This window comes from Canis lupus, chromosome 17 (assembly GCF_048164855.1).
Source record: "Canis lupus baileyi chromosome 17, mCanLup2.hap1, whole genome shotgun sequence".
NCBI lineage: Eukaryota > Metazoa > Chordata > Mammalia > Carnivora > Canidae > Canis > Canis lupus.
Window position 1 is genome coordinate 166164 of NC_132854.1, and position 14337 is coordinate 180500.

Genomic DNA, 14337 nt, shown 5'->3' on the forward strand with positions numbered 1-14337 from the left:
CCATTTATTTAGGTATTCTTTAATTTATTTCAGTAATGTTTTGCAGTTTTCAAAATACAAGTTTTTCACTTCCTTCATTAAATTTATTCCCAAGTATTTTGTTCTTTTTGATGCCTTTGTGAATGGAATAAATTTATTAATTTTATTTTCAGGTTGTTAATTGCAAGTATTTAAAAATACAATGGACTTTTGTATATTAATCTTGTATCCTGCTACCTTGTTGAACTTGTCTATTAGTTCTATCATTTTTTTAGTAGTTTCCTTAGGATTTTCTGTGAGATCGTATCATCTGTGAATAGGGACAGCTTTATGTTTTCCTTCCCAATGTGGGTGTCTTTTATTTCATGTCCAATGAAACTTGGAACTTGCAAACACTCTGCTGCAAATGAAGTCACTTTCTTTGAGAGGACATCAAGAACCATCTGTTTTATGGCATGCTTATTCCTCGGGCAAAATTTCAGAACTCTGAGGCTCAGTTGGGGCCATGGCAAGCTTCTCTCTGTGTGACACCCCATGCTCTTTTGCTGTAGTAGGGGAGGATACGTAGATCTTCATGGCATCAAATCGTTATATTAATTGAACTAGGCCAAGGAGATCAGGCCCCAGTATTCTCAACAACACCACACTTGAGATAGAGCCTCATTCTCGGTGGGAGTTGGGCAGAAAAGAGGCATCACCTCTGGACCATACTCATCTGAGACTTGGTCTCTGTAACAGGCAGCTAGGGACAGGATGATAAATGCTGAAGTTCTGCCTTTTCCAGGAAGAAAGCTCTCCAGCTGGGAGTTAGAGAGAGAGAGAGGGAGCCCTGAGTTCTTGGCTCTGGCAATCTGGAGTGGAGTCTCTGCTTTGCTGAGCTGGCGGGGAGGAGGGAAGAAGTGGGTCTCAGTTCAAGTACAATGGAACCGATCTATTCTTGCCACATTTTAGCAGATTTTCTTATAAATGTTACTTTATATAGTGTATGCCCTTAGGACCATTTCCATAGACTTTAAAATGGTTGTTTTAAAAATACTTTTTATCAGTTTTCCTGGGGAATGGGTCCAGGACCTCCTTATGCTGTCATGCTTAGAGAATTTTCTCTGTGTGACTCATATTTGATATTCTTCATTTATCTCCGAGTTTTCAGCCTTGGGCGGAGATATTGGGTTTTAATTTTTTTAAAAACATGAACACTTATGTCATAGCAAAAGACTAGAAACAGAAACAATCCAAATGTTCACCAATAGGTGGAAGGATAAACAAACTGATAACTCTATATAACAAATACTACTCAGCCACAAAAAGGAATGGTCTATTCACTTATTCAAACATGACATTATGTGGGGTGAAAGGCAGAAAAATGCAGACACTGTGTGGATCTACTTACACAAAACTCAGAACATGCAAACTTGCCCATAGGGACAAAAACCAGTTTGTGGATGGGAAAGAGGAGGTGTGGGGTAATTATTGATGGGAACAGGAGACCTTGGGGAGTGATGGATGCAGTTATTATCTTGATTGTGGTGATATTCTCACGGGTATAAAGCATGCCAAACTTGTCAATTGGTATACTGTAAATATATAGTTTACCAGATGCCAGTTATAATCTCCATAAAGCCATAAAAAATAAAATAAGGAGTGAAAACTTGATTGTTGGTCATATAGTTTCTCTTATAGTGTTGACTTTTGGCTATTGAGTAGTTAGCTGCTTAACTGCTTGAACCAACTAGTTTGCAGTGTTCTGGGCTGTTTCTCTTCCACACTATGTGTTAACTTAACAAGTGTCTTTTATTAAATAAGGGACAGAGAAATGAAATGGCCAGTTACTGATGTAGGGAAGATGTTAGGGTTCAAAGCCAACAGCCAAGAAAAAATTCTTGAGACATCTATGGTGAAAAAGGTGGTTTTATTAAAGCATAAGGACTGGACCCATGGCAAAAAGAGCTACTGGGGTCATAAGGAGTGCCCCCATTATACACTTTCAAGTTTGGAAGGGGTAAGCCTCCCCACATATTTTGGAAACAAGGTTTTCAGGATCCTGAGGGTGCTAGCATCTATTGATAGGAAAGGTCACTTATTACTGTTTAGTAAAATCTCAGTCATGAGACCCTTCGGATGTATATCAGAGGGTCATATACTTGGGGGTGACTGCCAACATATATCTGGGGGGGCGGAGATAAAGAAAGTTTCCAAAGGAATTTTTTTTTTCCAAAGGAATTTTTGTATGTTAAAGTAGACTCACAGGATCCTGGGGATAGAGCTAAGATTGCCTGTTGCCCAAAGCAAAGTATCAACATAGAGGCAGATAAGTCCTCTCACTCTGTCTGTTTCAAGGATGTGTCTATGGGCTGTAGGGAGTAAGGAAATTTTTTTTTTAATTTTTATTTATTTATGATAGTCATACACACAGAGTGAGGCAGAGACACAGGCAGAGGGAGGAGCAGGCTCCATGCACAGGGAGCCCGACGTGGGACTCGATCCCGGGTCTCCAGGATCACGCCCTGGGCCAAAGGCAGGCGCCAAACCGCTGCGCCACCCAGGGATCCTGGGAGTAAGGAAATTTAATAATTTCTCTTCTGCCTTTGTTTCCCACATCAGTTATCAGGCTCAAATTGAAGCATTCCTAACAAAAATCATAGACTTTCGTTCTTGGTGGGGCTCCATTAAACTAATAAAGGGACACACCATTTTTTTAATAATAAATTTATTTTTTATTGGAGTTCAATTTACCAAAATACAGAATAACACCCAGTGCTCATCCCATCAAGTGCTCCCCTCAGTGCCCGTCACCCATTCACCCCCACCCCCCGCCCACCTCCCCTTCCACCACCCCTAGTTCGTTTCCCAGAGTCAGGAGTCTTTATGTTCTGTCTCCCTTTCTGATATTTCCCACACACTTCTTCTCCCTTCCCTTATATTCCCTTTCACTATTATTTATATTCCCCAAATGAATGAGAACATACAATGTTTGTCCTTCTCCGATTGACTTACTTCACTCAGCATAATCCCCTCCAGTTCCATCCACGTTGAAGCAAATGGTGGGTATTTGAGGGACACACCATTTTTACCATTATTGTGTGCTGGGCCATTAGCTGAATTAGCTTGGTGCCAACTACTTCAAGATAGGAGACTTCAGAGCCACAGTAAAGCTGAATTCATTCTGAGTCTGAGCCCAGAGTGTGCCCAGAGCTCTGGTGTGTAACTTGCAAAGCCTGAGGAGCTAATTTCCTGGAATGGGAAGAGCTGGGTCGGCTTGCAGGTCACCTAGGGTGCTTCATGTCCTTTCAAGTTTCCTCAAGCCTGGCTGCCTTGTTCAAGCTGAGGCTCTTCCTGTGGCTCTCTGACTGGCTGGCACCTCCCCGAGATCACTTCTGCTTCCTCTTTTCCTTCCTTCTTCAGTCCAGTCCTGTGTGTGACAAATCAGGCAGGTTCTGAGGGGGGAAGCCACTTGATTGTATAGATTTACCTCCGGGGTAGTTGGGACTTGTGTTTTTCAAAGAGAATCTAGGCAGCAGGTGGGAGCATCTCCCAGTAGGATTCTGTCCTGGGTTGAGTTGGATGGAGATTAATTATTAGCTTAGGCTCCCTCATTACAGCTTAAGGTAAGTAGCACTCAACAGTGATTTGTATCCTCAAGTTAAATATCTGTCTTTAGAGCAGAAAGTGATTCCAAATCTTATGTAAACTATCCCAGGAATATGGAGGTTGACCTGTAACTGCTTTTGTCAGGCTTTTAATGACAGGGGCTAGACAGTGGTGCAGCCAGGAAGCACGGAGGCCTTCCTGACACCAGGCCCGCTCCCCATCCCACCAGATACTCCAGAGTGAAGCCCCAGGTGAACCACTGCTGGAGAACCTAGAGACAGATTGCTTCCACACACCCGCCCCACAGGAGTGTAGGACCTGCCCCTCCCACAGAGCTTCAGGCAGAGCCCCTACAGCCCTCCTCTAAGACACACTTCCTGGTGCTTGCTGTCAACCAAATTGTAATTTTTTTTTAATTTATTTACTTATGATAGTCAAACAGAGAATGAGAGAGAGGCAGAGACATAGGCAGAGGGAGAAGCAGGCTCCATGCACCAGGAGCCTGACGTGGGATTCGATCCCGGGTCTCCAGGATCGCGCCCTGGGCCAAAGGCAGGCGCTAAACTGCTGCGCCACCCAGGGATCCCCAAATTGTAATTTTAAAAAAATTTTTATTTATTTATGATAGTCACAGAGAGAGAGAGAGAGAGAGAGGCAGAGACACAGGCAGAGGGAGAAGCAGGCTCCATGCACCGGGAGCCCGACGTGGGATTCGATCCCGGGTCTCCAGGATCGCGCCCTGGGCCAAAGGCAGGCGCCAAACCGCTGTGCCACCCAGGGATCCCCCAAATTGTAATTTATTATGAAATCTGTAAACCACCCTGAGCTTCTTGGAGACGGGTCCAGGCTAAAGATTTTAGAAGGATTAAGCACCTCTGAAAACCTGCCTGCATCACAATCGTCCATCACGGGCACTGCGGAACTTCCGCATTTGACAAGAAAGGACAGTACTGTGACCGGTGAGCAAATTCTGGGGACTTGTGGGGTGCAGGAGCCAGGGGTAATTTACCTTAAAGAAGGGCTTTTAGGATTAATGACAGTTTCTAAATAACTGTAGGAAGATTTTAGAGGCCATGGAGGCCTGCTCTTCTCCCTCCCCACAGAGAGCTCCACTTTGGGGAAATGCCATGTTGTTGGAGCCAGTAGCATCCCCACGGCTCCCCTGTAGGAAACAGGAACAGTCACCCTCACACATGAGACACAATTACATGACCTCTGATGCTGTTTCCAGGCAGACGCTGGGCCCAGCCTTTGCTGGCAGGAAAATAACAATCTAGGCTGCTTTTGCAGATGGAAATGTAGGAGAACTGCCTGATCACAGGGCCCGGGGCAGGGACCTGCTTCCCCCACTTCGTAGATGCCATCTTGGTGCCTCAGTGTCTCCACTGTGTACCTGGAGAAGCATGATAGCCTGCCCGATGTGGGATGAATCTGAGGCTTAAATAGGAAGCCAACGTAGGAGGCTTTGGACAGCTCATGTGCGCAGTGAGAGCTGCCGTGTGGGTCTTTGTTCTGTTGTGGGTATAGAATGAGCCTCACGTAACACTTTGACTCGTGGACCGCAAAGGAAAAGGCAGAGGGCTCTCTGCAGGGAGGATGGGAGCACTGTGTTGTGGCTCAGAGGCAGCTCTTCTGTGCGGGCCTTGGAGCAGAGCACACAGGGCCCTACTGGCTTTGGTGCTGACTGCAGGGTGCAGGGACCCCAGTTACCTCTTCTGTGTGTGGCTCTTTCTACTTTCAGCCTGTCCCCTGGTCCTCATGATGCAGGACAACCTCTCCAGCAGTAGACGGTTGTCCCGGTCAATGACGGCGAGCCGTTCTTCCTCCAGCTGTGGACAGACACACAAGGAACCTTTTGAAACACCAGCCATGTCTGTGCTGTTACTGTGCAGATTTATTTAGAAGATTCCTGGGGCAACCAGGTGGTCGGTCAGAAGGCCTCTGCCTTTGGCTCAGGTCATGATCTCAGAGTCCTGGGATCGAGTCCCTGGTCAGGCTCCCTGCTCAGTGGGGAGCCTGCTTCTCCCTCTGCCTCTGCCCCTATGCCTGCTCGTGCTCTCTCTCACTTTGTCTCTCTCTCTCAAATAAATACATAAAATCATGTTTAGAGGATTCCTTCAACCCTCTTTCCTGTAACTTAAGCACACTGTGGGTTTTACATTGTTTCTTCAAATATCAGTAAGTGCTGCTGTAGCTTCAGTGACCAGTGTGACACATGCAGGCTCCTTTCTCTATTAATTGGAATACATTAGGATGGGATTAAATTACATAGGCTCAGAGTGGAGATAACAGCGAGGATGCTATGATTCTTTGTGAAATTAGGTCACCCTCCAACGCTCTGTGACAGTGATGCTAATGAGGAAATCACTTCATGTTTTAAGAGAGGTATTTTATATTGTTCAGAAGAAGAGAAGATTGGAGCCCAGAGGAAATGAAAATCCACTTGCTTTAGGTATTGAAATAGATTCATCTGCTGGTTTGCCTGACAATGATTAGTTAGCTTCTGTTCCGCCCGCTTCAGTTATCATTACTAACAGTCACATAAAGAGCACATAGCATCTCGCTTCAGAGGCATTACTATCAGCCTAACTATGAGAGTCTTATTCTAACTAGATGGCTTACACTTCAAGACATAAATACTCTCTGGTGGTCAAGAAATGGTCTTGCTTATAATCTTTTTTTACTGTTTAAAATTTTATTTTAAAGAAATGCTCTTGTTTAAGGGAAGGGTACTAATTAATTGCTATACGGTGGCAGTGAATAACTTGCTACTGTGCATTCCTGCCCCTTCCTGCCCTCTCTTCCTGGAGACAAAAAGTTAGCAGGAAGACTGGAGAAGACTCCTGGTGCACCTACCACCCACCAGCTCTGTTCTGGCGAGATGAGGTTAATTGGCTGCTGACACAACATGTTATCGTCGATAACAGGGACTGTTTATTCCTTACTGAGCCTGCATTTTCCATTTCCCTGGTTTCTGAGCTGATTTTTTTTAAGCTTTTTTATTTATTTATTAGAGAGAGAGAGAGGCAGAGACACAGGCAGAGGGAGAAGCAGGCTCCATGCAGGGAGCCCGATGTGGGACTGGATCCCGGGTCTCCAGGATCAGGCCCTGGGCTGAAGGCGGCACTAAACCGCTGAGCCCCCCGGGCTGCCCTGAGCTGATGTTTTCTTGTTAGCTACACCAGTAACTGAGAAGTAGAATGAAGCTTACCTTCAGCTTCTTGAATTTCAGGTGGAGGTGACTGAGGCTCAGAGGGGCGCTGGTGTCCACGAGAGGCTGGGCGTCTTGGATCTGCAGTGCAGAGAGGCAGTGTGAGCCCAGGCACGCTGTTAGCAGGTAACTAACATGAACTCAGATTGGGCAGCTTCTGGGCTATGGCACCAGGAATGAGTATAGATGGTTGTGAAACCGAAGATTCCAAGTCAGCCTGGGACAGATAGTCTTCAATGGTGCTCAAGACTTGAGTCAGAACCCAAATGCCCCTGGAGGGAAACAGGCAGCCCTGGGAAATGAGCCTACATTGTTGTTCTCAAGTAGAGAGTTAAGTAGACGTGGAGTAAGAATTCATTAAATGTAAGTGCCAGTAGACATTTCTATTCTGTCTCCAGAGGCGTTTAAAAAGGAGTGAATTATGAAACTCTATTGCCCTCACTCTAATTTCTGAGCCAGTAATATGTTCAGGATGAGCTCCTGAAACATGGATTAACTCAAAATGGTCTCTGTACCTTCCTATCAGAAAATGGACAAAGGAAGAAAATTTATGTTTTAAAATATGATGGAGTAAAGCATGAGGGCCATATGTATTACCATCTGCAATAAAAGGGACCCCCCCGCCAATACTCTGGATACTTGCTTTTAGACCACCAGCTACTTGGTCCTCTTAGCCGATAATCTGCATGAGACAATGTTGGGAAACCCCACCAACTGAGTCTGTCTGAAATGATAACGTGAGCATTGCTCACTCTGGGAATTAAATCCGCAGAGCCATGCAGTGGTGGAGCAGAGCTCACCTGCAGAGAGCCAGGACAGGGCTAAAGGGTTAGACGGTGGGAAGGTTGGACGGCACACTTAGGAATTGACACTTGGCCCCTAATATGAGGGAAGACTAAAGAACAAAGACAAGGGAGTAGCACAACCATGTACGTGACCTGAAGGCCCACTGTTACCATGTGTGGAGGAAAAGAAGACCAGAGGTGGGGTGGCCAGTCACTTAGGGCTGTGGGATGGTGAGCAGAGGCATGCCAGTGATGGTGGGAGAAGGGTCCATAGGAGACAGACCTCCTGGAAGCACATGTCTGTGGGGGTGGAGGTGAGGGAGAAAGAAGTGATGAAGAAAGGTCTGAGGCTTGCAGTTTTGATTCCTGGTGACAGCAAGAATGAAGAGAGGTGGTGAGCAGTCTGGAAGGTAGCCCGTAAATCCTGTGTTGGGTGACTGTGTGTAACTATCCATAGCAAGTTAGTCTGGGCTGCAGATAGAAATTACAGACTAATTATAGTCATTAAAAATATGACACTAATTTGCCATATTATAGCACTTACTTTTGACCAAGGTCTTTTGAACATATTGTCTTCCGAGAAGCTCCCTCTCATCTATTATACACACTAAATATAGAGGAGAAGATACTCTTCCTAACAGTTGCTAAATGTGGAGGGGGTGGAGACATTGAAACATTGCCATTTTATAACCATCATAGTACAGACTGGTTCGGGCACAATCACCAACAGATGTGGATCTTGGGGGAAAGTCTGGAGTGTTTGATGTGGGTATCAGAGAGAGCAGCTGAGGGGAGACAGAGAATGACAGGGTTCACCTCAAAGAACCACTAAGATGCTCAGCACTGAGAGATACCAGCAACCACAATGCCTGGCGAGGCCCAGAGCTGGGGCCTGGTTGAGTCTTTGCAAGAGGCAGGGAATGCCTGCAGTTGTCTTCCTTGCCTCTGGAGATATGAGTGTGGAAGACTCTGGCTGAGGGCACAGTGTGTGTGTGGCTGGGGGGGAGGAGGGGTTCAGGGCTCCTCCTGGCTCAGTGCCTAAAAAGTCAGGTTCTCTAGGCAGATTTCCGTGAAGATCACTGCTCCAAAGACCCCATGCCCAGACATGGGGAGTCCACAAAACTGGACTAACCAGAGCATGCAGAGCCTCAAGTCAATTTCTAATACTTCACCTTCCAGACACTGGACAGATAGTTCCAACACGAAAGTGAGAAATGAAGAAACCAAACAGGGGACCTTGAAGAGACGGAGACGATGAAAGAACAGAGGAAAATATCAAGTAAACTTTAAGTAACAATCTTGGAGAGACAAAAGAGATGCTGCATCCCTAAAACAAGAAGGGTATTCTAGGAAAAGAGAGTAATTACTGATAATAGTCCTTGAAAATTAACGCTGAAATAAATTGAATTAAGGAGCTGAGGATAAAACCAAGAAACCTCCCAAAAGTGAGCCAGAAATAGAGAGATGGGCAGCAGACGAGAAAATAAAAGGAAACTAAAGGCTCAATATTGGGCCTCAGACATATAACTTGTAGGGTTTCTAGAAAGTGAAAGGGGGTCATCTGGGTGGCTCAGCGGTTGAGCGTCTGCCTTCGGCCCAGGGCATGATCCTGGAGTCCTGGGATCGAGTCCCGCATTGGGCTCCCGGCATGGAGCCTGCTTCTCCCTCTGCCTGTGTGTCTGCATCTCTCTATGTGTCTCTCATGAATAAATAAATAAAATCTTAAAAAAAAAAAAAAGAAAGTGTAAGGGATAGAATTTTCAAGGTCTCTAAAATGAAAGAATCCATCAGGATGAACTCAAAGAGATTCACATGAAAGTATGTCATCATAACATGTCAGAACATCAGTAGTAAAGAGGAGGTCCTTCCTAAAAGTTTCTGAAAAGATACACCCACATACTCGCATCCATAGTAACACAGGAATCACGAGACTTTTTAAAGAAGGTGGTGGCTGAAGCAGAGGCTGGCCATCCAATGACATAGCTCATGCTTACCCTGCCACAGTCTGCAGCTGTCATTCCTGCCCGGACAGGATGCCCATTTCCCAGGACTCTTGGCACTTTATTAGACAAATGTAGTGTATTTTCCACATTTTTCTTCACGTGGCCTTTTCCGTTTCACAATGCATTCTAGGCTAATTTTATAGTAGCACACAGAGAGGTTTCCTGCTCTTTTTTGTATCGCATATTATATCGTCATGTAGAAGCATCCTCACTTATTCACCCAGCTTGCTTTTGATGGACATTTGGGCTAGCTTCGATTTTGCTATTACAGATACTGCTGGAGTTAGTATCTTTTGCAATTTCTTTTCTTTGCCAGCGTGCCTTTGGAGTGGGTAGTTCTGGATTAAAGGCTATGCACACTATGTGTGCACTGGCATTAGGAGTTGCTAAATCCCTGGGGCTGTGCCTGCTAAATGCCCACCAACACTGTGTGTAGTGCCTCTTTCTCCAAAGCACTGCCAACAATTTGGGGGATTTTTGCCAACCTGTTAGTTGAGAAATGATATTACAGTGTAGATTTAATTTGCATTTCTCCAAGTGAAGTGAACTGACTTTTTTACAGGTTAAGAGCTGTTTGCAATTCTTTTTCTTTGAACTCTTGTTCATACTCCTTGCCCATCTTCATGTGAGGTGGTGTGCATTTTTCTTTTTCTTTTTAGAAGTTCTTTATAGATAAGGATATTAACCCTTTGTGATATAAGTTGCAATCATTTTTCCCAATTTATATTTGTTTTTCCATTGATTCTTCTGGGTTCTTTAGATATTTAATCATTTCATCCGCAAATAGAAAAAAAAAAAAACATTACCTACTTCATTACATTTTCATGCCTAATGGATTTGTCTTGTCTGCTTCCTAATACCTCCAACACAATTCAAAAGAGTATATGAGATAGTAGGCATCCTTGTCCTATTTCTTACTTTACAGGGAATACCTTTAGTGTTTCACTGTTACTTGAGTACTGTCTTAGGACTGAGAGATTTTTTTTTAATTTTTTTTTTTTATTTATTTATGATAGTCACACAGAGAGAGAGAGAGAGAGAGAGAGAGAGAGGCAGAGACACAGGCCGAGGGAGAAGCAGGCCCCATGCACCGGGAGCCCGATATGGGATTCGATCCCGGGTCTCCAGGATCGCGCCCTGGGCCAAAGGCAGGCACCAAACAGCTGCGCCACCCAGGGTTCCCCAGGACTGAGAGATTTATATCTCATTATGTTAGGGAAATATCAGTAGTGATTTCTATTTTATTAAGGTCATTTAAATTTTATTTTAAAGCATGACCAGTTGTTCAGGCTGTAAGAGATGAAGTCCTGTTGGGACGCCAGACTGAGGACGGCACTCGCTCAAGAGATACTGTGGGCATAGCACTCACCTGCAAATCCTTTTCTCCCTTCTATTGCATCAGAGTCCTATGTGTTCCCAAGGACTCTCAGCCAAGTAGTAAGAAATTAAGTAACTCTAAAGAGCTAATGCCCCTTACTCTTAATATGGAAGAAGCATTTGCTTTAAGCCAAGTGTTGGTGCCAGCAGGTACCATTTGGCGTTGGTTCTTGCTGCTGCCTCTAGAAGGGCAGTGTGGCCACCATGCCCCATCCTCTCTTCTCCTCTCCTTCCTATCACTAACCCGTGTTTCCCTCAGTCACCGGGGCCTTCGCCATCTGGACCGCAGCCTTGTCTTTCCACAATGAGTTCCACGCCAGCTACCTGAACCCTCCATTCTGTCCTGATCTATCCCCTCCAGCAAACGCCTGCCAAGACTCCTGGCACCAGCCCTGCTGGGAACGGCCCCTCTGGCTCTAGGTGCCCCATTCCACACCCACAGTTCCCTTCTTTTCAGCTTTTATTTTTTAAGATTTTATTTATTCATGAGAGACACACAGAGAGAGGCAGAGACACAGGCAGAGGGAGAAGCAGGCTCCATGCAGGGAGCCCGACGTGGGACTTGATCCCAGGACCCTGGGGTCACTCCCTGAGCAGAAGGCAGACACTCAACCACTGAGCCCCCCAGGGGTCCCACTTTTCAGCTTTCTTAGTTGACTGTATCTGAGACTTGCTCCCCATCTTCACATCATTCCCTCCCTTTAACACCTGATGCTGGGAGCATGGGTTCCCCTGCCCCACATCCTCCGCTGCTGGCCACGCCACATTAGGGTGTTCTAGCACTCCGTGCTTACAGCCAGCAACGCTGTGCTCCTGAGACACCTCAGAGGGGGGCGCATTGGGGCAACAGAATTTCATGCTCCACAACCACACCTGGGCCCGGGGCCAAATGCTGGCACACCACCTTCCCCTTTCATCAGCTCCCTGCTTCATACAATGACAACTGCAAATCTTCTTTATCTTACAGTTTCTCAGGCACAGAGCAGAGTTATTTACCTACCTGAGGCTGTTTATCAACCACTACCTCTTATGAGAGATGAGTCTAGTCCCTGGGATGCACACATGAACAATGAAACCCTCATGCATTTCCTTTCTTATCTGTTATTCAAAGAGGCAATGCCAGTTGATTTTGTATTATTACCATAAGCTCTCTTTCAGTTCTTCACTGCCAACAAGTATTTGCTAAGTATGACTCACTATGTGCTGATGATGTCATAACAGCACGATGCAGCCACCCCACCAGATGGGGGAAACAAACAAGACAAGATGAATATGTTACTTCAATCATGTGGCGACAGGAGACGGAAGAACAAGGACCAGAGAGTAATGGGCACACAGGAGATTGTAGGAGGCCCGGAGGTCTGAGGAAGTGAGGGTGAGCCCTGGGACGGTCCGGAGGGCCGCAGGTGGCGGGCCCAGGTATGTTGGGGTGGGCACCAGAGCAGCCTTGCAGTAAGTGTGATTTCCCTGAGGCTACGGTGTTACCACAACCCAGGCAGGTAGAACCCCAGGGGCAGTAGAAAGGCTCATCTGGACTTGTATCCTGCCGAAAACTTGGTTCCCCCCACTCTGGGGAGATGCCCTCAGAGCATCACAGAGCAACACCCCCTTCTCAGGTTATTCCCTTCTTAAGAGCATTTCTCAAGCTTGAGGAACACAGGCACAGAGAGACAGCACCAGCTGAGCATCGGGTGGTTGGGTAGCACCACTGACGTCCCAGCAGCAGAAGACCATCACAGCAGGTCTTTCAAAAGCACAAGGTGAACTTCTCAAATGATATCCACATTTGCATCAAATAATGGAAATAATAGCATATCTCCAAGTGGAGATAAAAGCTGGCTTTTAGTTCACATTGGAATATGCTGTTTTGACAGGGAAGAGGGTCCCTCAGATTTTTGTGTCCTAAGATATTTCAAGTCATTTAGGAAAAATTAAGTACTTTGTAAACATGCCATGATTCAGAGTCCTAAAATATGACACATGAGAATCACAATCCATTTAATGTAATTTTTATTGTATGACAACGCATATGACCAATGTTTTTCTTTTAAGATTTTATTTATTTATTCATGAGAGACACACACACACATAGAGAAAGAGAGAGAGAGAGAGAGAGAGAGAGACAGGCAGAGGGAGAAGCAGACTCCATGCAGAGAGTCTGACATGGGACTGGATCCCAGGTCTCTAGGATCACACCCTGGCCAAAGGCAGGTGCCAAACCGCTGAGCCACCCAAGGATCCCCACATATGACCAATGTTTTAAGGAAATATCATTTTAACTATTCCATCTCTGAAAATAAAATTAGCTTTTGGTTTCCAGGGAAAGCCCTGGCATTCCGTGGGTGCTGCTTTGGTACCTGCTCTGAGCCATCTGGGCTGGCACCCACCTTTCCTACCTTTCTCCTGTGATCCTGGTAGGCTTTCTCCCAGGTGTGCTGCAGGTAGTCTCTGCCGCAGAGAAGAGCTGGCCTGGGGACTCTCTGCATCTCAAACAGCAAAACCAGCTGCTCATTTCCACTAGTGGCCTGGTGCAGAAGGCAGAGGGTTGTGTTTGCTGGATCAGCTGACAGTTGTCATGGCATCCAAGCCAAGGAGAAAAAAAAGGGCAAGAGGATATCTCAACAAAGGAGAATTGAAGCTCCTTCCACTCTAAAGGGTATTTTCTCCAGCGAACTTAAGTAGCTTAGTGATGCCATTTTGATGTCCACTGCTCACCTGTCCCGTAGTTGTGAAGGGAAGGAGTTTCTTCCCTAGCTGATGCTCCCCTTCTCTTTCTCCCTCTTTTCCTGCTTCTTTCCTTCCCTAGCTGTGCTTTCCTTCTCTCCTCCCTCCCCGATCCTGCCTCCCGAACCTATCCCCTTTCCCTCCTATCTTTGAATCATTATCCAATGATTTGAATCATGTCCAATAATTTGGACAACTTCAAATATTTTTATTTGCAGCTTAGGTGGCAGATCTTCATTTTTTTTTCCAGGTGACTTGAGGATTAGGTATAGAAAGTTTTAGCCATTTGAAGCCATTCCTCTCTCTGTGGCTTTTATCTGGTTGGGATGGGTTTTCCGTGACAGAGATGAAGGGATGGTAGTACTAGAATATCCATTGAGCTATTCATCTTTGTCGGAATCATAGGCATAATTTTAGAAATTACATGATTAGAGGAATTGGCTAATGACAAAATAGCAATATTATTTTCATTTCAGATTGCTGGTTGTCATGACATCATCATACCCATCACAGAAACATTCTGGTGCAGAATTTGTGATTAGAGGTTCATTGTTCAGCTATGTGTCAATAAACAAAACAGAGCAGAAAAGGGGCATTTTATGAAGAATTGTGTTCTCCATATGAGCATGATTCAGTGGCTGTCAGTCTGAAAGAGAATTAGCCAAGCCTA

General features: G+C 45.5%; 1 protein-coding gene across 1 annotated transcript; it reads right to left on the reverse strand.

Moving 5' to 3' along the window:
- Nucleotides 1-2817: 2817 nt before the first annotated feature.
- CFAP97D2 (CFAP97 domain containing 2) lies at nt 2818-13501 on the reverse strand. Its single transcript, XM_072782281.1, has 4 exons — nt 13340-13501; nt 6779-6859; nt 5278-5396; nt 2818-3388 (listed from the first exon to the last, which is right to left on the reverse strand). The coding sequence occupies exons 1-4, from the start codon at nt 13427-13429 to the stop codon at nt 3277-3279; spliced, it is 402 nt and encodes a 133-aa protein (XP_072638382.1). The 5' UTR covers nt 13430-13501; the 3' UTR covers nt 2818-3276.
- Nucleotides 13502-14337: the final 836 nt, after the last annotated feature.